Source organism: Benincasa hispida, chromosome 3 (assembly GCF_027475165.1).
Source record: "Benincasa hispida cultivar pf3 chromosome 3, pf3_genome.v1.1, whole genome shotgun sequence".
In the NCBI taxonomy this organism is placed as follows: Eukaryota; Viridiplantae; Streptophyta; class Magnoliopsida; order Cucurbitales; family Cucurbitaceae; genus Benincasa; species Benincasa hispida.
This window is the reverse complement of record NC_143480.1, coordinates 8,511,137-8,533,953: the sequence shown is the minus strand read 5'-3', so window position 1 is coordinate 8,533,953 and position 22,817 is coordinate 8,511,137. Positions and strand designations below refer to the sequence as shown.

At 35.7% G+C, this 22,817-nt stretch overlaps 1 protein-coding gene and 2 long non-coding RNA genes across 3 annotated transcripts; 2 read left to right on the top strand and 1 right to left on the bottom strand.

The window, feature by feature from the left end:
• Window positions 1-920: 920 nt before the first annotated feature.
• LOC150037002 (uncharacterized) lies at window positions 921-1,922 on the bottom strand. The gene is made up of 2 exons (XR_016528585.1): window positions 1,527-1,922; window positions 921-1,184 (listed from the first exon to the last, which is right to left on the bottom strand). It is a non-coding gene; the product is annotated as an uncharacterized LOC150037002 (long non-coding RNA).
• Window positions 1,923-7,581: 5,659 nt separating this feature from the next.
• On the top strand, window positions 7,582-9,648 carry LOC150037001 (uncharacterized). Its single transcript, XR_016528768.1, has 5 exons — window positions 7,582-7,887; window positions 7,982-8,098; window positions 8,188-8,356; window positions 8,441-8,505; window positions 9,469-9,648. It is a non-coding gene; the product is annotated as an uncharacterized LOC150037001 (long non-coding RNA).
• Window positions 9,649-11,467: 1,819 nt separating this feature from the next.
• LOC120072679 (GDSL esterase/lipase At1g28570-like) lies at window positions 11,468-13,476 on the top strand. The gene is made up of 5 exons (XM_039025120.2): window positions 11,468-11,929; window positions 12,011-12,256; window positions 12,342-12,490; window positions 12,561-12,831; window positions 12,937-13,476. The coding sequence occupies exons 1-5, from the start codon at window positions 11,659-11,661 to the stop codon at window positions 13,188-13,190; spliced, it is 1,191 nt and encodes a 396-aa protein (XP_038881048.1). The 5' UTR covers window positions 11,468-11,658; the 3' UTR covers window positions 13,191-13,476.
• The last annotated feature ends 9,341 nt before the right edge of the window (window positions 13,477-22,817 follow it).

The following is a 22,817-nucleotide window of genomic DNA, read 5'->3' as shown; positions in this document are numbered from 1 at the left end:
TCATTTGGATAATTAGCAAACCTACTTTCCATTTGTAAAAATAGCAATCCGGAATAAAAAAAATAATAAATAAAAATTTAAAAGTCCAAACTACCCCTACCACATAGATACAATGCTTGATAAGACAACAATTTAGATACACTCTAATTATACCTATCCAAAGGTACCAACATGGTTTTAAAACCTACTACACATTTATCTTCCCCAAGAACCTAACCCTACACTCAACCTTTCCTCTTGTCATTTTCTCTTCCCACGAACTTTCCCTCTTCCCCATCCTAACTTTTCCTCTTCCCAATCCTTCCATCATGCTCTTCCATCTTCAAGCTTATGCTCTTAGAGGTCTACAGGTGCTCCGACCATTCTTCATTCAATCATTCTCTAGAGTTGCTCCTGCTCCGGCCGTCAATAGGAGGTGTTCACAAAGGTTCGACATACATACTCTTCACTACATGTGAGATTTTTTATATTCAAAATACCTAATATTTGTTTTGATTTTTTATTTTTTAAAAATAAGATCATGTCTAATTTTTAAGGGATCACCAACCGAAACTATGAACTCATTTTAAAAACAATGTCTTATTTTTGTTATTAAAAGGGATGGTAGAAGAGAAGCAAAATTAATACTTTTTTTTAATTTACCTACTGATAGGATGAAATTATTAGACCATCAACCCGTGCAACCAGTTGTTTCGTTCATCGATTGAGGTGCAAGCCTCGATAGCCCACCAGAATAAACAGGTAAAGTATAATGGAGCACTGTACTAAACTTGTAGACTTTGTACCCTACTACAAATAATTTCCATTTGTTGAAAATAAAAGGTCAAAAGAAGGTCGGATATGATTGACCCAAACTTGAAGTCAATACAAATCATCTTAAGACATGTAAGCTTTTATAATTAAAGTATAATTGTATGTAATTGATACTCTAAAAATAAATAATATTATTATATTGACTAAATTAATTATTAATTGTTGATAGTTAGGGATGATTATAGAAGAATTAGAGAAGGTAAGAGAGGAAATGTGTAACATAATTAAGTTTTTTACTGTAACAACCCCACCTCCTAGGACTACTAAAAAGGGATCGCTAATGCATGCATAAATATTGGAAAGATAAAAGTAATTAAAATAGAATAATCATGATTTTGAAAAGAAAAGGTTCCGGTGTCCTTTGCCCTTACCTGAAATAAAAAAAAAATCAGTAAGCTGGGATCAGACTATGCATGAGCAAACCAATTAAACGGCTCAGGTAGAAATAAAAAAAATAGTGGGCTGCAGGCAGACGAGATAATAAACTGCTCTACTGGTTCTACTGGTCTATTCATGCATCACATACATAATATATAATATGATTAAAAATTTGAAGATGCTCATAATGACAAACAAAAATTTGATAGGTCTAATCTAGGTCTTTCATAGCAATGTCCCAGAATCTTCAAAAATCATAACTAAAATTGTTTCCAACACCAAGTGACACTTCAAAAAGACTCAAACAACCCTTGCCCAAAATAATCAACTCTTACCCAATCTCAAAAAGGCAGTGGCGGACGAACGGCGTCGACTTGGCTGGGCACAGCGGCAGAAGCAAAACTGGACGGCGGGGCTGACGTCGGCGAGACAGCGGCGGACGACTGGGCGCGGCGGCGATGGAACGGCGCTGGCGCTAGCGCTGACGAGGCGAGGCTGACGTCGGCGAGGTGAGGCTGACGCGGCGAAGCGAGGCGCTGGCGCGAAGCAGCGAGGAGGCGGCGCTGGCGAGGAGATCAACGGCGGCGGCGGCTAGGGTTGGAAGGAACGGAAGAAGAAGAAAAGAAAGGGGGGTCGCGTGGGTTGAGGAGAGAGAGAAAAAAAACTTACTTTTTTTTCTTTTCTTTAATCTTTCCATAAATATATATAATAAAAGTAACAAATTCCTTAATAAATTTCTAAAATATATATATACTTATATATATTTTTCTTTAAAAAAAAAAAAATTTAATAAACACATTTAATTATCTCTATAGATAATCAAATCTCCCAAATGTAAACCAAAATAAAACTCAAATAATTCCAAATAATTAAATCATATTTTAGCTGAACCAAAAAAACATAAATCTCATATAATTTATCAAAATAACCAATATAAAAAAAAATTAATTACAAAATAAATCAGGATGTTACAAAATGGATTGACGTAGAGCTGCAAAATCAGTCCCATTGAAGGATGTAGTATATGGATTTTGATGCATTGAAGGGCAAGATGCCACAAAAATCTAAAGAATATGTTGACAAGAATGACCCATCCTTTGACATTCACTTGAATCAAGCATAAAAGAATATGATCACTTATGAATATACTATTTTGGATTAAAGGTTACTAAAAATGAAACTTTTGAATTTATGTTTTTTGTTTAGACCAACTTCTTAGTTTATGTTTTAGATTACTTTTAAATTACAGTTAATGCATTTTATGGTCCTTTTATTTTGTTTCCTTTTAATTATCTTACCAATGAAGCGAACTGAAGTCTGTAATTCTATTTACATAACTAATCATTCCTAAATATTGATAAAAAGTTTATTTGAATTAGATAAATAACAGTTAGTCAAAGTTGATAATTAAATTAAAAAATCTAATTTGACAAATAACTATATATCATTATAGTTTTAGAATGAACGTCATTTAAAATTATGGCGTCGTTTAAAATTATGTACAGATGAATGAGCAAAAACATGAACCATTGAGGGAAAAAAAACTCTATTGATAGATTTTTGGAGTGAAAATATAAAACAAGAAAAGTGTTATTGTAAGCCTCCCCTAAGATAGAAACACAAAGATAAGTGAAAAATCTTAAAGTAGTGATAATTATAGTATCATATACATTTTAAAAGCAATATTCTATACACTTATATATGATTATGTTGTAAGAAAGAGATGTGAAAACGTTAAATAACGATAATTACAGTATAACTAAATATTGCAAAAGTACGAGGAACAAACATATAAAATATAATAATAATAGATGAAAAAATCAACATGTATTAAAAAACAACAAATTTTATAAGTAAATAAAACCATTCATAAATGTTCACCGATTATGACCAGGAAAATTAAAAGGATATTGTCCTTTTAGAAACTATTTAGGAAAATATTGTTGTTTTCAAACTATTTGTAAAAATGTTGTTTTTTTTTTAAAAAAAAAAATAAGTCGAGGGTTGAAATTCGACCTAGATAGGTCGAATTTTGAACCCTCAACCTTCCTTTCATTTGTACGTCGAACTTTGAACCCTCGACCTTGCCCTTCCTAACATTATTATTGAGTCTGTTTAATTATCATTCCGGAGACCTTCCTCTATCAAAAGATCGTATTTCTAAATTTTCATAAGGTCTCCCTGGAATTCCTTCCAAAACTTGTTGAATAATTTTTACAGATTCTATCATCTTAGCAAGTCTGACTAAATAATGAGCTAATGAATCTCCTTCTTTTTTCCACTGAACTTCCTAATCAAATTCGGAAGCGAGATTTTGAGAGCGAGAGCGAGATTTTAAGCGAGAGCGTAATAGCGAGATTTTGATAGAGAGCAAGAATACCGTACAAATTTCCTTTTTTTTTTCCTTTTTAATTATTACACATTCCACCTTTTTCTTTCTAATCCTTTGTTTTTTTTTTTAATTTTCCATTTTATAAAAATAATTTCTTAAAATATTTTATTATTTTATTTAAACTCTAAAAAGAATAAATTAAAAAAAACAATAACTCATAAAAATAAAAAAAATGTAAATTAAATATCTCATTTATATAAAAATAATTACAAAAATCAAGGTGTCCCACAAGGCGGACGTCGTCGATTTCGAGTTGGTTGTCGCCGTCGACTTCGAACTTGAGGTTGCTCGGGTTCTTCTTGATGTTGCTCTGGTACCTCTGCAGGCGATTCATAATATAAATATTCATTATGCTCTCCACGACCCCAGCCATGTCCATGCACGTATGAAGACGAAGGACCAGCCTCTGAGTTATAATGTCCTGAACCAAATGTTGGCATCATCATCATTGGACTAACATAATCAGTTTGACTCTTCATCTGCGTCATAGGGGGCAACTCTTCCACATTATGTGCAACTTCATCAAACTCATCCTCTTCTCGAACAGGTCCTCTACGTCTAGGAGCTGGTGGAGGAACAATAGAAATATCGTACATATAATGAATTTCCTCCATATAGATTTGGTTGTCACTACATATAGCAAGAACCTGGTTCGGATCATTCGCAACCTCATGGAGTCTACTGTTGTTCGATCTCTGTGAATTATAAAACAATTAAACAATATTTAAAATAAATTTAAATTAAAAAAATAGATAATATTCATTCATTTACTAGATGACCCACAGTTGCTCTCGGACGAGTGACGTAGCGCCTTGTGATATTATTATACCAATGAATATATTCTGGAGTGACATCTGTGTCAAACGATTCAAGAGAAACCCCCACTGCAATAAACCTTGCATGATAGTGCCATCGCACTATCAAATGTACAACTTAGTTCAATATCATGCAGTACGGGTTCAGTATTACAAGGCGATGGGACATCCTGCTGAAAACGAATTGTCTCATCACCCTGTCAGGAAGATGCCACTCACCAATGTGAAAACATATGAGAGGACTCATCGTCTGCCATATGTTTTGATCATTCGTACAAAAATTAGGCAAAGTATGCACAATAATTTTGTACGGCTCCCAAATAACCTGAAACACAAAATATTATATTAGAGAATATTAAAGACAAATACAATAAAAATGTGAATAAAATAATCAATTAGGTTTAGTGTAATGTACATGTTCAGGTTGAAGCAGATTAAACATGTATCTATACTGGTTGACTACATGTGTGGCTGTCCTAGTCACACAAAATTTGTCTCTCCACCTAAATTTTTAAATTGATAATTTAGAATTTAAATTAACTAGATCAGTGATAGAAAAATTAAATTGAATTAAAACAACATACCGAGAACCGTAGGCTCGTCCAACTAACTGAGCGTCATTAACATGATGTAGTTGTGGAGCCATTGTTGGAAATCGCTCCCAAGCCCATAGTTGCAAAAGTATGAAAGGCCCAGCTATCTCTCGAACCTCAGGTCTTGTTGCTTTGCATAGTTGTCTATACAACCATGCCAAGCATGCTCCACCCCACGAATACCGCCCGCATCATGGAGGTTAGCTAACAGTGGCAGGAACATCAAGTGAACAAAATGACTTGATTTATCTGAAAACAGACTTCCACCCATCATTTGTAGTATATATGTTCGCGCATATCTTATGACGGTTTTCTCGTCTGCATCATTTTTGAGCTCATGAAATTGTGTTCCTAACCATATTAAACTTAACCTCGATTCTTTAATCTTATCGGCAGGTGGGGTCGCACCAAGGTACAGTTGACAAACTTCTAACTAATCATCGTACATCACTCCTGTTACCGGCTCACCGTCAACAGGTAACCCCAACAACACTTCTATGTCTTGTAGAGTGATACTCCAACAGACATATGGAATGTATGCGTCTCGAGCCTCCATCTCTCGACCAAGGCTATGATTAGATGTCAGTCCAACTGAATAAATCCTGCCTCTCGACGTCTGCAAGATATTTCTCCAGTAGTACGATCTCGCCATACAACATATGATCGATGAATGGACTGGTCGTACAAAACATCAGGATCAATAGGTCCTGGGTTTAAAGTCATGATCTGAATATATATATATATTAAAATTGACTATAATTGAATAGTAGAAAAAAGTGTGAGGGTAAAGAATAATGTAAAACTTTATTGATTACAAAAAAAATTGAATATACAATAGATTATTATAAAAAAAAATTGAATATACAATAAATTATAATAAAAAAAATTGAATATACAATAAAATGAATATATAATAAAAAAATTATTTATTATTCAATCCCTAACTATCTGGAGCTCGTCTTAGTAACGAAGAACACTTCCTTCGATTATGTCCTAACTGGTTACAAAATCCACATCGTTATCGAGTGGCTGGTTCTGTCCAATCCATCTCGTTGTGATAACAAGAACTTTTTGGTCTACCAGGTCTTCTCAACAACGATGGATCAGGATGTAAGACGGGCATATTAGGGTGTGTGATCCAGTAATCTTCATGCGGTACAGGTTGAAATTGAGGAGAGTAACATTCAGCATACGTTGACAATTTGTAGTAGTCCTCAATAAAATCTTCGTAGTTCATGTTAAAATGTGAGCAAACGGCCATAAAATGTGAGCATAAAATGTCGAATGCTTGCCACTTGTTACATGAATAGTACCGCTCAGACCTGTTTAGCCTCAATATTTGAACATTTCCTCCTTTGGTATTGAGACTATGACGACCGATCTTCACATGAAACACATCTTCATACCGATCGTATGATTGTACTTCATGTTTACTAGATCGTGCATCCCATTTATTTATTTTATCGTGTGCATACCTGGATTTTTACTCCACTTAGTATTATAAAATATGTTTGAAATAAATTATTAATAAATTATATATATATATAAAATAATATTTACCAGGTGTATTTATCTTGACGCTCTAATGCATCCCTTATTTCTGCTATTCTTTTCTCGAAATAGTTCATGCATTTGAAGAATGCTATCTGAGCAAGAGCATTTATAGGCAACATTCGAGGTCCTTTGAGGACTCCATTTATGCACTTTGATAGATTTGTCGCCATCCACCCATATCTGAATCCTCCATCATGTGCTTGAGTCCATTGCTCTAAACTAATGTTGTTAAAAAAACTTAGACAGCTCTGATTTATTCCTTTGATATCTTCAATTGCTTTGTTGAACTTTTGAATTTGAAACTGACATCCGACACGATAAACATAATTTTTCAATGAATTAAATTTATACTTTTTATTGAAGCTGCTGACGATATGTCGTAAGCAGAAACGATGGTGACATTTCGGTCCCGTCCAACCATTTGTTGGGTTGTTCGCTGCTGCAATTATACCAGCATGTCGATCTAAAATTAATCACACCTCTTCGTGTGTTACAATTTCTCTCAGGTGTTTCATACTTAGTGATCTCGAACAAGCCATCATACCGAGCGGTACTGTTCATGTAACAAGTGGTAAGCATTCGACATTCAATGCTCGCATTTTATGGCCGTTTGCTCACATTTTAACATGAACTACGAAGATTTTATTGAGGACTACTACAAATTGTCGTGCTTAATGTTACTCTGTAACATCCCGCGCCTTTTTATTTAATAATAATGTAATTTTTCCCTTTTCAGTAATTATCCTTAGTGGAAGGGCACGTTTGGAATTTTTGAATTTAAAGTATAAGTGCGAGGATTTAAGTGTTGGCGTGGAAATTATTCAAATTCTTTTCAGTTGTCAAACTCAATTTATAAATTTATGGCAAGAATTTATTTTTCTTGGAAAAGGAAAGAAATTTAAATGGTATAAAATGGAATAAGGAAAGGAATAAAATAAAGTTTATTTTATTTCCTTTTTAGTTTTAGTTTTATTATTATTTTTCTTTTTATATAAACAAAACTTAAAATCTTCTTCTTCAACCTCACCGCACACGCCCCCTCCCCCCTGAGAAAACCTAGCCGTCGACGACAGCTCAATTTTTCGTCGAACCCGATGCCGACGAGCAACCGGCGATTCGAAGCCCCCTCAGCGTGCCGGCTGGTCAGAGCAGACGCCTCGTCCGCTGCGTTCCGTCGAGAGCCCAGATCCGAAGGCGTCCACTACGTTCCGTCGAGAGCCGTTCGATCTGTCTAGTTCTGCTACTGGCCGTTCGCACGCCGCCAGCCCAGCTACCGATCTCCGTCGGTCACTGCCTCTCTTCACTGCCGTTTGTCGGATTTTGGCTTGTGGTGAAGTTTTGGGTAAGATATGAGTCTTTTAGAATTTTCTTGAAGATTTTGGTTACTCGGTTGGTTTTGGCTAAAATTGTTAACACCCATTATGTTTGGGCCATAGATTCAAGCATTGAAGGAATCTTAAGGTCGAAGTGTGTTGTCAGGCATTGCGCAGGATTATGTTGGGTTCGCAAATGGATTTGAGTTTGAAACTAATTTTGGATCAAGCAACATTTTGGTAAGTATGTTAAGCCTTGGAAGGATTGAATTAAAATGTTGTTGCTGGAATTTGTTTGAAGTTCTAACCATTATTATTGAATTGCTTAGATTAAGGCATTTATTTGAGAGACTGAAGACAATTTGGAACAAACTACACTTTGGGCTTTAGATTCAAATTTTGGAGAAGTTTTGAATTTAGACACGAACGACTTGAGTTTGATTCCAACAAAATTTTGGTGTTAGAACTTTGAGGTGATCTTGGTCAAACCACTTTTGGGTAAGTTGTGCTGATAATTTGTGAATGATTTAGTGTTTAAAAATTGGGCTTAAAGGTTAAGAACGATTTTTGTCCATGTTCTAGGATCTCATTCAAAGTTGTGGAAAGCTAGAAAGTTCGCTTGACTTAACTTTTGGATTTTATTTGAGGTAAGTAATCTTACCACTGAAACTACCCACGGGCCAGACTTTAGTTGTATGCTAGCATGGTGAGTGTATGTTATGGTAAATTGTTAGCATGTTGATTGATAATATGACCTGAATCAAAGTATGTTCTGGCACGAGTACTGAATTGTTTAAATACACACCTAAGCACGTGATCGTTAGTATGTGATGGTATGTGTTTTCTTATGTCGACGTCTGATCTGCTGGTGTTGAGGCATACTTGTATGTTGTAGAATTTTGATGTAAGATCTACATGAATGTTGTATAATATGTTGTTGAGGATTATGTGTATGTGATGGAGCCATGGTACCAAGGATTTCATGTATGTTTTAGAATTGAACGATGTTGATTCTTTGAACGTTAAGACTGTGTGAATATCCTCATTGATTAGTTAGATGCTCACCAGTTTTGTGTTTCCTTCGGGATTCACCAGTTTTGTGTTTCCTTCGGGATTCACCCGTTTGTGTTTCCTTCGGGATTCACCCGTTTTGTGTTTCCTTCGGGATTCACCCGTTTTGTGTTTCCTTCGGGATTCACCCGTTTTGTGTTTCCTTCGGGATTCACCAGTTTTGTGTTTCCTTCGGGATTCACCCGTTTTGTGTTTCCTTCGGGATTCACCCGTTTGTGTTTTCTTCGGGATTCACCCGTTTGTGTTTTCTTTGGGATTCATCCGTTTGCGTTTCCTTCGGGATTCACCCGTTTGTGTTTCCTTTGGGATTCACCAGTTTGTGTTTCCTCCGGGATTCACCAGTTTTATGTTTCCTTCGGGATCCACTAGTTTTGTGGGCATACTTAACTACAATAGGATATGACTCAGTCTCTTGTCTGTTTCATGTGTTTATGAGCCATATGCGGGTATCTAGAGGACATAGATGTCTAGCCTGACCCCAGTGGTGGGGCTACTTACTGAGTATTTCATACCCATTCTTTTTTATGTTGATATTTCAGGTAAATGTAGAGATGCACCGGCGATGGCGCAGCGAAATTCGTGATCGTGTCACTGGGACTAGTTTTTACGCTTCCGCATCATGAGATTTAGAGTTCTTTTCATGTTTCTCTTAATGTTTAGTCTTGATGTTTGAAACTTATTATTAAGAATTATTTTTCATATGTATTTATTAACCTTTATGATTTATGGGTACCCTATTATTGTTTTTAACAATTGCATTTAATAAATATCTTTTGAACTTCTCTTGTTTTAATTAGCATTTATTTCAAATAACTGAGCGTCGTTTTAAATTCTTTGCATGCATTTATTTTAGTAACGGCCTTACCTAAGTCCTAGGGGGTCGGGTCGTTACATACTCTCCTCAATTTTAATCTGTACCGCATGAAGATTACTGGATCACGCACCTTAATATGCCCATCTTACATCTTGATCCATCGTTGTTGAGAAGATCTGGTAGACCGAAAAGTTCACATTATCACAATGAGATAGATTGGACAGAACCAGCCACTCGACAACGATGTGGATTTTGTAACCAATTAGGACATAATCGAAAGAAGTGTCCTTCGTTACTAAGACGGGCTCCAGATAGTTAGGGATTAAATAATAAATAATTTTTTTTTATTATATATTCATTTTATTGTATATTCAATTTTTTTATTATAGTTTATTGTATATTCAATTTTTTTATAATAATCTATTGTATATTCAATTTTTTTTTTTTTGTAATCAATAAAGTTTTACATTATAATAATCTAATATATTCAATATATAGTATAATAATCTAATATATTCAATATATTCAATTTGTTGTCTAATGATTATTCAATTATAGTATAATAATCTAATATATTCAATTATAATCTAATGATTATTCAATTATAGTATGATTATTAGCTCTTTTTTCTCTTTTTTTATATATATTTCTATGGAAAGTTCAAATAAAATGAAGACTCTCGCTCTCTCCTAAGATCTCGCTCTCTAGTCTTACTCTCTCCTAAGATCTTGCTCTCTCACTCTCGCTCTCTCCTAAGATCTCGCTCTCTCAGTATCACTCTCTCCTAAAATCTCGCTCTCTCAGTATCGTTCTCTCCTAAGATCTCTCTCTGTTATTGTCATTATTTTTTCATTAATGATTACTAGCTTTCATTTCTTCTGGAACAATCACAAACACATTTTTTATTATGGATCTACTACCAGAAACTCAATGCGTAATCTTAGCATTCAATGTGTGTTCCTGAATAATCTCATTTTTCAATTATTCAACCATTTTATTTTACCAAGTTCAATGTTAGTCAGATTAGTCAATATAAACTAAATCTCGCTCTCTCCAACATTCTCGCTTTGAATCTCGCTCTCTCCTAAAATCTCGCTTTGAATCTCGCTCTCTCTTAAAATCTCATTCAACATCTCGCTCTCTCCTACTATCTCGCTTTGAATCTCGCTCTCTCCTTAATCTGCTTCAGCCCACTTATCTCCTCAATCTCGACATGTGTATAACCTTGGACAACCTAATATACAAAATTTTGTTCGTAGACAAAGCTAATTCGGAATTGTCTTTCATTCCAAGACATAACTTGTATCCATGCGCTTCATATTCGCCTGGAGTTCGGTCCTAGAAATATAGCCATCCCCACCCCTCATGTCAATCCCATAAGCCTCCGTCTAATTCGAAATGATAAAAAATGCATATGTTGTTAGAAGCAACTCGAGTACACAATACATATAGTATACCATCTCATTACTTTATAGCGAGATTCGCGAGATTTCTCTTGTCGAGGGTTGAAGTTTCGGCCTATGTATTGTTTCCAAGTTTTTCTTTGTTCGTCGAGTTCTCAACGTTTGACCTCTAGAACATTAGTCGAGTTCTCAACATTCGACCTCTAGTCTCGAACTCCCAAAACAACAATATTTCTCTAATAAGTTTCAAAACAACAATATTTCTCTAATAAATTTTGAAAACAATAATATTAATATTAAAGGTCTATTATGACCTATACTATCACAACCACGAGTACAACGTACTGTTTAAGCACGACGAGATTCTCTACTTCTGACCCGTTTCTGGCCGTTTCCCTAATCCACACCGTACGACCTAAAGGAATCGCGGATTTCCCACTCGCAGCAGATCTTGTTCTTCCTCCACCCATTTTCATCGTTGAAAAGTAAATGGTGTAATCTTTCTCGAATCCATGGACTCATGGAGCTGTTTCAACGTAAATCGATGGTCGATGGTAATACTAATACTAATTAATCTGGGTTTAAGCTCAGTGGTTCCAGGCGTTTTGGGATGCTTTCCCTCCATCTTCAACTTTGGGGATTCGCTTTCGGATACTGGAAATCTCTTCCACACTTGTGCTTCTGACGATCCAAGCCGCTCTTGCTTTTCCCCTTACGGCGATACCTTCTTCCATCGTCCCACCGGCCGGTTTAGCGACGGCCGTCTCATTCTCGACTTCATTGGTCTCATTTCTTCTGATTTCTCTTCACCAGTTCAATTATATGTTCGATTTTTCTGATCTGGTTTTGCTTTTGGTTACACAGCCGAATCGTTAGGGCTTCCACTGTTACAGCCATATCTAGGAGTGGAAGGAAAGAGGAATATTAGCATTGAGGAATTTGGGAACGGACTAAATTTTGCAGTTGGTGGAGCAACCGCGCTCGATGCGTCGTTTCTTCGAGAGAAGGGGGTTTTTTTGGTACCCACAAATTACTCTCTCAAGGTTCAATTCCAATGGTTTAACGACACTTATTCATCGCTTTGCACTTCCTCTTCTGCTGCTACTGCAAGTACGTTCCCCCTTTCCCCTCCCTTTTTCACTCTGTTGGTAAAACAAAAGGTCTTTATTAATCAAAATTTGAATTCTATATATAGAATGCAGAGAAATCCTTAGTAGTTCGTTAGTTCTTGTGGGAGAAATAGGAGGCAATGATTACAATTATCTATTCTTTCAACGATATAGCTTGGAAGAAGTCAAGTTCTTTGTACCATTAGTGGTTCAAACAATTTCTTCAACAATCACAGTAAGACCCTATTCTTGAACTGTCATCTTGCTTTGACACGCTAAAGAAAACTAATACTAAATTATTGCAGGAGTTGATCAAGTTGGGTGCTAAGACTTTAATAGTTCCTGGGGACATTCCAATTGGGTGTAATCCATTATATCTCAAGATTTATGAAAATTCAGTTCGAAACTCTGAAAATGGTTGTTTGGATTGGCTGAACCAATTCTCTGAGTACCATAATAAACAACTTCAAGAAGAATTGGAACGAATTCGAGCTCGTCATCCTTATGTTCGTATCATGTATGCAGACTATTACAATTCTGCCATGCATTTCTTCAGTAATGCCTCAGAACATTTTGGTACGTACAATCTCAATTACAATTAGGAAAACTTTAACGTCTTGCAAGCTGCTTGATTTCTAAATTTGTGATTTGTTAATACTAAGTTATGAATGTGTAATGTAGGATTGACAAATACAATGGAGATTTGTTTGGGGCTTAAGAATGTTACTTTCAACGAACACATAAAACATGGAGTGCCATTTTTTACCTCGTGTGATGATCCTTCAAAGTATGTTAATTGGGATGGTTTGCACTTAACAGAAGCAGCTCATAAACTAATTGCCATGGATTTGCTACAAGGATCAAATACTAGTCCTCAGACTAAAGGCTTGTGCATTTCAAAAAATGTCGCAACTAAATTTCTTCGATTGGATTAAACTCCACTTTTGTTTTGGTTCTTGTCTTATGTCTGTATGTGAAGATCTAAGGTGTTACAAATTAGGTTAGTGCAAATTGGTTGAATTAGTCTTTATTCTTTATCTTCCAAGTCTGTTTCTGTTGTTAGAATCTTCAGCATTTGTTAGGAGTTTATTTAGCAAGTTTGTTATCCTTTTTCTTAGGAGCTTTTAGTTGTTTAGATGTTTTTGGGGTTTCTAATTATACTCTTCAATTTTACTGGATTTCATCAAAGGTTTCAAATAAAAGAAGATTTTTTTCTCCTCATTCTTAGTCTCAAATTTCAACCTTCCATTTCCTGTTTAACTAAGCTAAGAACAAATTAGCGTAATAACTAGGTTGACAGTTTGTTTGTAAACCCTTCACCCTATTTAGACTTATTTCAACATAATATAACTATATAAGTTGGTATGCCCTACATGTTTCATATATATATGTATACACACAATTTCTCAGGATATAGCAATTTCTTTGGAATTTATCAGTTCAAGTAGAAGACAATATACTTTGATGACGGAAAAGATAATTAGGTCAAATCCATGATCAAAGAAAGGAAGTTCCATCCAAAATGAGAGAGAACTTTCCAAGAATAATATTCTATAGTGAAAGGATAATCAAAAGCTTTGGTTCGGGAACGTTAGCTGAAGTTTTGATACCAATTGATGCGAAAAGGTATATTAGTCCAAATGCCAAATTTATAGCCAAACAAGGGAAATTCATCCCTTCCAAATGAGAGAACTCTCTCAAAAGAATACAAGTTCTATATTTAAAAGCTTTTCTATTACAAACCATAAATTGACTATTCATAGTCTTACGAGGAAATATGAAAACAACTAATCAAACACTAATTAATTTAAATTAAGAATTAAATAAATATTTAGGCTTAAATATACCAATTATCCTAAATTTGCAATTCTCAACTATTTACAATTCAGTGGTTAAAATAACCAACTCTTCCTCCCTCCAACATTTTAAATGACTACCTGCTGGTGACAAATTTTAGTGACCACCTCTAATGACTAACTCTAATGATCACTCTAGTGGCCAACTCCAAAGATGTCCATTTTTAACGTTCAATTTCGATGATCACCACCAACAGCCAACTCAGACAACGCCCATAGTTTTCTTTTATAGTAATTTAACATTTTAATAGAAATACTTTAAGTGTATAGAAAACCAAACAAACTTATGCATACAGACACTTTTAAGAAAATGTAACAAAACACATAAGTGTTTTTTTTTTAACAATTTTTTATAAAAATGTTTAAATGAAAGTGAATTTTTGAAAAGAAAAAAAACATTGTTCCTAGTAAATTCAACCATCATTTGTTTCATGGTTTTCATCCAAGTTTAAAGAAAGAAATTTGTGTATATATGAAATTAGATGTAATTCATAAAATTAAACTATAAAATAAGATAACAAATCTCCCAAGGAATCTTTAGCAACAATTTATCATTTTAATTCAATTCATATAATATAATAACATATTTTAATACTTGGAGCTCCTCTTCGAAAAACACATTTGATCGACCATTCTTCTTGAACTTTTTTTTTAATAACCTACCATCATTATTATTTTGAATAACGTATCTAAGCTGACTATTTTTTTTTGTGTGTCATCATGGTGGTGACCTACACTTTGCAACTATCACTCATAGATCTCATTTTTGGGCAATATTATGGAGTTAAAGAATTGATTACTTTTGTACACCTTCAAATATGGAGTTTTTTTTTACTTAATCAACAACATAAAATTTTGATCTAATCTAAACGTATTTTGTGTATGTTCAATAGTATTGGTACATCCTAAAATGACCAAAGAGACTGACATAACTAAGATCCAACATATTTTTTAAAATTGGTGGAAAAATATATTTTTATTTCTATTACAAGATATGTTATTTAAGATACTAGTACTTGTATAATACAAAAAAAGGTCGAAAACAAGCCTATACCCTGAAACCATACTTAAGAATTCCATGTTAAACAAATCAAAAACCCAAACACATAAACTCTAAACTCACACTATTTGCATCCCTTTATAAAATCTTTATAAAATAATTTGCACCACAAATATAAACTTAAAAATCCCTGATAACTTGTAAGAAATATAAGTTATTGTATCTCTTCCATGTAAAAAATAAGAAAAAAGGCATGAAATTTAGACATTCTTTACCAAAGAATTTATAAAAAAAAACGGAGTATGTGACCACACACTCACAATATCTAACATATCTAAATTTTGGACTGATATTGCTATCTTTGTGCAAAATATCCTTCAGCACAACCAGATGAAAGCACAATTGCATAAACCAAGTACCCATTGACGCGATCAAGCAAGAACTGCCAGAAAAGCGGATATCGCATGATTATAAGCGATGAGGCATGACATGACATGGGCGGTGGGAGTCAACTCACAGGCTGCGTTGGTAACTAATAAGAGAACTTTGTTGAAGATTCAATGAACCCCTGACACGTTGCAGATGGCGTGATAGGATATGGAATTTAATGTGCCCCATCAATGCAATCATGAGAAAGATAAAATAAAAAAAGAAGAAAATCATTCTCGAACACCTATAAATACCCATGCAATTTTCATGCAAAAATAATAGTAGGAGACAAGAGAAAATTATGAGAGGAAACTCTACTAAACAACCTTCCTATTTTTCCATAGAAATTCCCTAGTGAGAGCTTAGGATTCCTGTGAGAGAGGAAGAATGATACCACTGTTTAATGTTCTAAGTGAAGTAGTCATCAAAGGAGCCGTAGGGAGCAAGGTATTGCAGACCACGACTTGATTCTATACTCCTTTCTTTTTCTTTGTGTATTTGCATTGTACTTTCTATGTTGACAAATTCAAACTTTGCAATATGAATACATGTTCATCTTATCTTTTGTCCATCTTTTTCATCAATATCATGCATAACCAAATTGTCAAATGGGTTGAGAAGTGTGCAGCTGACACTACTAAACAACAAGAGAATCAGATGATCAGCTTGTCTTATGCATGCTTATATGACTTGCTTGAATCAATTGAGAGATTGTTTTAAGTAAATTTAATCTAAGTTTGAAAGACCTTAGAGATTGTGTTGGACATAACATTGAGTGCATTGCTTGATCGCATAATCCACTTAGTTGTTTAGGAGGTGTTAATGACAAATTTTCTCAACCCTTTTATCATATATCTGTTATTAAATTCATATTGTTTTATTTAGACATAATTTTCATCGCATAATACTTAGATTTAAAATAGCTCATTCACTCAATCATTTTGAACATTTCAATTTTCACTACGATCATATTTTTAGTTTCATCGCACATTTGCAAGCAATTCTTGGTTCAACCCTCGACTCACCAGGACTCTGGTTGAATTTGCACTTGGGTTCAACCAGATAAAACTAAGCATTAAACTGCAATAGTCTTATCAATACATCGCATGTTATTAACGCATCAAGTTTTTGATGCCGTTGTAGGGGATTGTGGTAACTAAGTTTACTAAAACTATTCTTATTGGTCTTTGCAGACCTCGACTTTCTAGAGTATTGTACCTTGACTTCGAGAAAGGCGCAAGCACTGTATGAGCGAAAGAAATACTCCCAAGCTTGTATATGACCTAGATATAGAGAGAACTTTTCGCAGAAGATAGAGAGCCAACAGAAGAAGACAAAAAAATAGAGCTCGTAGGATGGTCGAGCAACAGAACCACCTAGAGGAACTATGAGTGGAAAACAATCACAATGAAGCACTTGCCAACCCAATTTTGTTAGCAAATGAGACCCATCAGGGATTATGCGTCACCCAACTTGTATGATTTCTCTCCAGAAATCATGTGACCAGCCCTGGATGGAACAAGATTTGAAATGAAGCTCGTAATGCTTCAAATGATTCAAGCGGTTGGTCAATTTGGGGGAAGACGCAGTGAAGATCTCTATGCTCACCTGAGGAGTTTTATCGAAATATACAACACCTTTGTATTTCCAAACATCACACTAGAGGAAGTACGACTCACATTATTCCCATTTTCAGTATGCGATGAAGCTAGAAAATAGGCATACTCGCTTGAACCAGGGGAGATAACTTCATGGAAACGAGTAGTAGAAAAGTTTATGAAAAAGTACTTCCCACCAATAGGAAATGCAAAGAAAAGAAAGCGGATTACAAACTTTCAACAGGAAGAATCAACAACGCTTAGCGATGCATGGGCAAGATTCAAAAGATTAGTTAGGGATTGTTTGCATAACGGACTTTCTGACTGTCTCTAGATGGAAATCTTTTATTATGGTTTGAACTCAAGATCAGAGACTGTCATGAATGTTGTCGTGGTAGGAGGACTATTGGACAAGACATATATTGAGGCCAATAATATTTTGGATCGGATCTCGAAGAATCATGAAGATTGGTAGGAAAATGCGTATGGGTCCAAAACGAACAGAACTCAGAATAACGACTCTATCGCATCTCTGCAAACACATGTTAATGCAATGAAAAATTTGCTACAGGCAATGAGCATGACTAAGACTGGCGCGAAGGGTGGGCAAGTGAATTCGATTGTCCAAATGGACAATGGAAGTTGTGTCCTTTGCGAGGAACCTCATTCCTTTGAGGAATGCCTGTACAATCTTCAATTTGTCTACTTCATTAAAAACAACCCTTTTTCTAACACATATAATCTTGGTTGGAGAAACCATCCGAATTTCTCTTGGGGTGGTAATCAGCAGCAAGCACAAGGCAATCTTTACAATGCCCATAGAAACGGGCCACCAGGGTTTCAACAAAGATCAAATGGATTTCAGTAAACAACCAATTCATCTCAGTCATCCTTTTCCTTAGAAAATTTACTGAAGGAATACATTCAAATGAAGAAACAGTTCTTCAAAATCAAGCAACATCCATTCGCAATCTTGAAGTAAAATGGGCCAGATCGTAGGCGAATTGAAAAACAGGCAACAAGAAGCACTTTCTAGCACCACATAAATTTCTCACCACATGAGAGACAAAGGCAAGGAACAATGTTAGGCGGTGAAATTATGAAGTGGACGCATAACAATAGAGGCTGTAAAAAGAAAATCGCATAAAGAATCTAAAAGTCAACAAGACAAGATCATGTGTTCGAGGAGAGTGTTCATAAGAAAGTACAAGAATAAAAAGAAATAACCACAACAATTCCTACAACATTAACACCACAAGATGAACAATCACCTCCATTTCCACAAGGGCTGAAAAAAAAGAAAAGTGATGAAAATCAATAACATCGTTTTCTTGGAATATTAAAACAGTTGCACATCAACATCCCTTTTGTGGAAGCAATAGAGCAAATACCCACCTATGCTAATTTTTTAAAGGATATTATATCCAAGAAAAGAAGCATAGAAAAATACGAGATGGTGGCTCTAATGCAAGTTAGCAATATGATAATTCCTCCAAAGATGAGAGACCTTGGAAGTTTTACAATACCTTGTTCAATTGGAGAAATTTATATTGGGTATGCTCTATGCGATCTAAGGGCAAGTATAAATCTAATGCTCTTGTCAATTTTTAAACAATTGGAGATTGAAGAACTCACTCCCACCTTAGTGACCCTCTAATTAGCAGATCGATCGCTTGTACATCCGGAAGGGAAGTTGGAAGATGTGTTGGTTAAAGTGGATAAATTCATCCTCCCTGCGGACTTCATTATACTTGATTATGAAGCTAATAAAGATGTCTCTATTATCTTGGGATGAACATTTCTCTCCATTGAAAGAGCTCAGATTGACGTACATAAAGAAGAGATTGCAATGAATGTCAATGGTCAAAAGTTGAAGTTCAACATCATTAAGGCGATGAGCTACTTGGATGAAGTACACTCATGCGATATAGATGAGGAATGGCCCTGCAGCTTTGATTGGGAAATAGATGAAGAATCGGGACCAAAGGAAGAGGCCTACATTACAGTCGAATCATGTAATGCGATGACGTGGTATAGAAAACTTGTGAACCGTTGAATATAAAGGAAGAAAAGGGCTTGAATAAAATCTCTCTAGAACAACCTCTAGCCTTGGAATTAAAGGTGTTACCACCCCATCTAAAGTATGCTTTCATGGGACAGAATGAAACCTTATCAGTCATCATATCATCCATACTTTCCAATGAAAGAGAAGCAACCCTTCTTAAGTGTTAAAAAAATACATAAAAACCATAGGGTGGACCCTTGCGGATATTAAGGGCATAAGCCCATCCTATTGCATGCACAAAATCAGATTGGAAGAGGGTCAGAAGGGCTTTGTTGAACCTTAACGCAGGTTGAACTCTGCGATGAAAGAAGTGTAAAAAAGGAAATCATTAAACAGTTGGATGCAGTAATTATCTTCCCCATCTCATATAGCACATGGGTCAGCCCAATGCAGTTTGTGCCAAAGAAAGGGGGAATAACAGTCGTATCCAATGAGAATAACGAATTAATACCAATGCGTATAATTATCGGTTGAAGGATCTGCATGGATTACCATAAACTCAACGTCGCAACAAAAAAGGATCACTTCCCCTTACCCTTCATTGACCAAATGCTGGATAGATTGGCGAGGAATGACTACTTTTTCTTTTTGGATGGATACACGAGGTATAACCAAATGATGATCGCATCTAAGGATCAAGAGAAAACGACATTCACATGCTCATATGGGACGTTCTCTTTTCATTGCATGTCGTTCAGACTGTGCAATGCTCCTAGCACATTTCAAAGGTACATGATGGCTATCTATCTTCTCGAATTATCTTGAAGATTCGTTAGAAATATTCATGGACGATTTTTTAGTCTACGGAAAGACATATGAAGTGTGCCTAGAGAATCTAGAGAAAATCTTAAAGAGATGTGAAGACACAAAATTGGTTATGAATTGGGAAAAGTGTCATTTCATGGTGACCAAGGGGATTGTTCTCGGCCACAAGGTTTCTAAGTTTGACCTAGAAGTTGATCGAGCAAAGATTGAGGCCATTGAGAAGCTGTCGCCCCCTTCGAATGTGAAGACTTTGAGAAGTTTTCTAGAACATGCTAGTTTTTATCGCAGATTTGTGAAAGATTTTTAAAAAATTACCGGACCACTAAATATGCTGCTAGAGATGGACCGACCTTTTGATTTCGACAATAATTGTTTGAATGCATTTGAGAAGTTGAAGAAAGCACTAGTCTCAGCTCCTGTACTAATTTCACCAGATTCGACAAAACCATTTGAACTCATGTGCGACGCTAGCAAATATGCGATGGGAGCAACATTAGCTCAACGAATAGAAAGAATTCTTCATCCTATCTCATACGCAAGTAAGACCCTTAATAGTGCCCAAGAGAATTATACGACCACTGAGAAGGAGTTGCTGGCGGTAATTTTTGCCATGGGAAAGTTTCGACCTTATCTACTGGGACCAAAGTTCATCATTCACACTGATCACTCTGCTATCAAATATTTGATGATAAGGAACGATGCAAAACCAAAATTGATCAGATGGGTCCTACTACTTCAGGAGGTTGACATAGAGATTATAAATAGAAAAGAGACAGAGAACAAGGTCGTTGATCATTTATCAAGACTTGAAAATCATGAAAATGATCGTGTACGACCTTCTGTAAACACCTCATTCTCTGACGAAATGTTTTTGAAAATCAATGAATACATTCCCTGGTATGCGAACATTGTCAATTTCTTGGTTTGTAAGCAATTTCCAGAAGAATATACCTCTTAACAAAAGAAAAGGCTCATGCACGACTATAAATTCGATTATTGGGACGAGCCCAACCTGTATAAAGGAGACCTAACCATATCCTGAGACAATTCGTTCCAAAAATGACATTTCATCGCATCCTCTATCAATGCCATGAATCGCCCTATGGTGGACACTTTGGATGTCAGCACACAGCTGCAAAGATCTTGCAGAGTGGATACTACTGGCTACCTTATTCAAGGATGCGCGCGAATATGTCATGAAATGTGACAGGTACCAACGCACTGGGAACATTTCAAAAAAAAAAAAATTGAAATGCAAATGAATGTCATCCTGGAGGTGGAATTATTTGATGTGTGGAGAATCAATTTTATGGGGCCATTTCCACTGCCTAATGGCCACAACTACATCTTATTAGTTGTTGACTATGTATCAAAATGGGTGGAGGTGGTTTCCTGTGCCTCAAACGATGGGATCACGGTATCGAAATTCTTACAGAAACATATCTCCACTCGCTTTGGCACTTCATATGCCATTATAAGCGATGAAGGCACAGATTTTATCAATCGCATCGTCAGTAAGATTCTTGTCAAATACAACGTTCACCATAAAATAGCCACAGCATACCACCCCCGACAAATGGTCAGGCAGAGGTATCAAATAGGGAAATCAAGACAGTGTTGGAGAAAGCTGTTAACCTGACACGAAAAGATTGGGATTAAAGACTAGACGAAGCATTATGAGCTTACTGTACTGCATACAAAACTCCCATAGGGATGTCCCCATATGCCTTAGTCTTCAGGAAAGCCTGCCACTTGCCATTAGAACTGAAACACAAAGCATTCTGGGCCACGAAAAAACTCAACTTTGATTTGAAAAGTACGGGAGAGGCAAGGAAGCTTAAGTTGTTGGAACTAGATGAATGCAAGCTGCAATCATATAAGAACGCCAAAATTTACAAAGAGTGGACAAAGCGTTGGCATGATCAACGAACCCATAAGAAAAACTTTGAAATTGGCCAAAAAATTTTAATATTTAATTCTCGAACTTCGTCTTTTTCCAGGAAAGCTGAAATCAAGCTGGTCAAGACCATTCATCGTCAAAGAAGTCTATCGGTATGGTGCGGTAGAATTGATCAGTGAAGATGGGACCAACGTATTTAAGGTAAATGGGCAAAGAATCAAGCCTTACTATGGAGGGGATTTTCATTGCGAAAAAATCTCCATAGATTTGGGGAAGCCTAAATGATGTGATATAAGGTGTCCTTGCACTTTGATGCCATTATGGGACGCATCATATTTTTTTTGTGTATCCTTTTACTCTGACTACTGTTCTTTTCATTTAGATCGCTTATTTCTTATTTTTGTTCTTCTAGCTTATTTAAATTTTAATCGACTACTTGTTGATTTCTGTTTTATTATTTATTTCATCGAAAAAAAGATTGTTTTTCTTTTTCTGGTAATTGGAGTTTTTTGAAGCGATGAGTGTTGTGATGAGATTGGTAATGTATGGGAACTGTAGCCCAACGCATCTAAAAAAAAGCTCATCGCAGGTAAGGGAACGATACATCATCCCACCCTAGGTCAGTGAAAAGATGCGCTGATTGACATTCCATCCAATCTTCATTAGTGTGCGCAACATCATGATTGCGAATCGCGAAGCAGTCCATCGTTTCCCCTTCCAATCTTCACCTATTTAAACCCTTCTTCTCGAGTATCATAATTCCTTGCGCTTTCATAAACCTTTCCCAAATTGTAAACCCTCTATGCCCTAAAGGCTTTCCAGTGAAACTTAAAAGCTTTCCGACCTTCTTTTCGTCATATCTACTCTTCTAGTGTTCCAAATGGCTGACCAAAACACCCCTTCGTCCGCTTGATCATCTACTTCACCTTCTTCTATGAGGTGGTGTCCC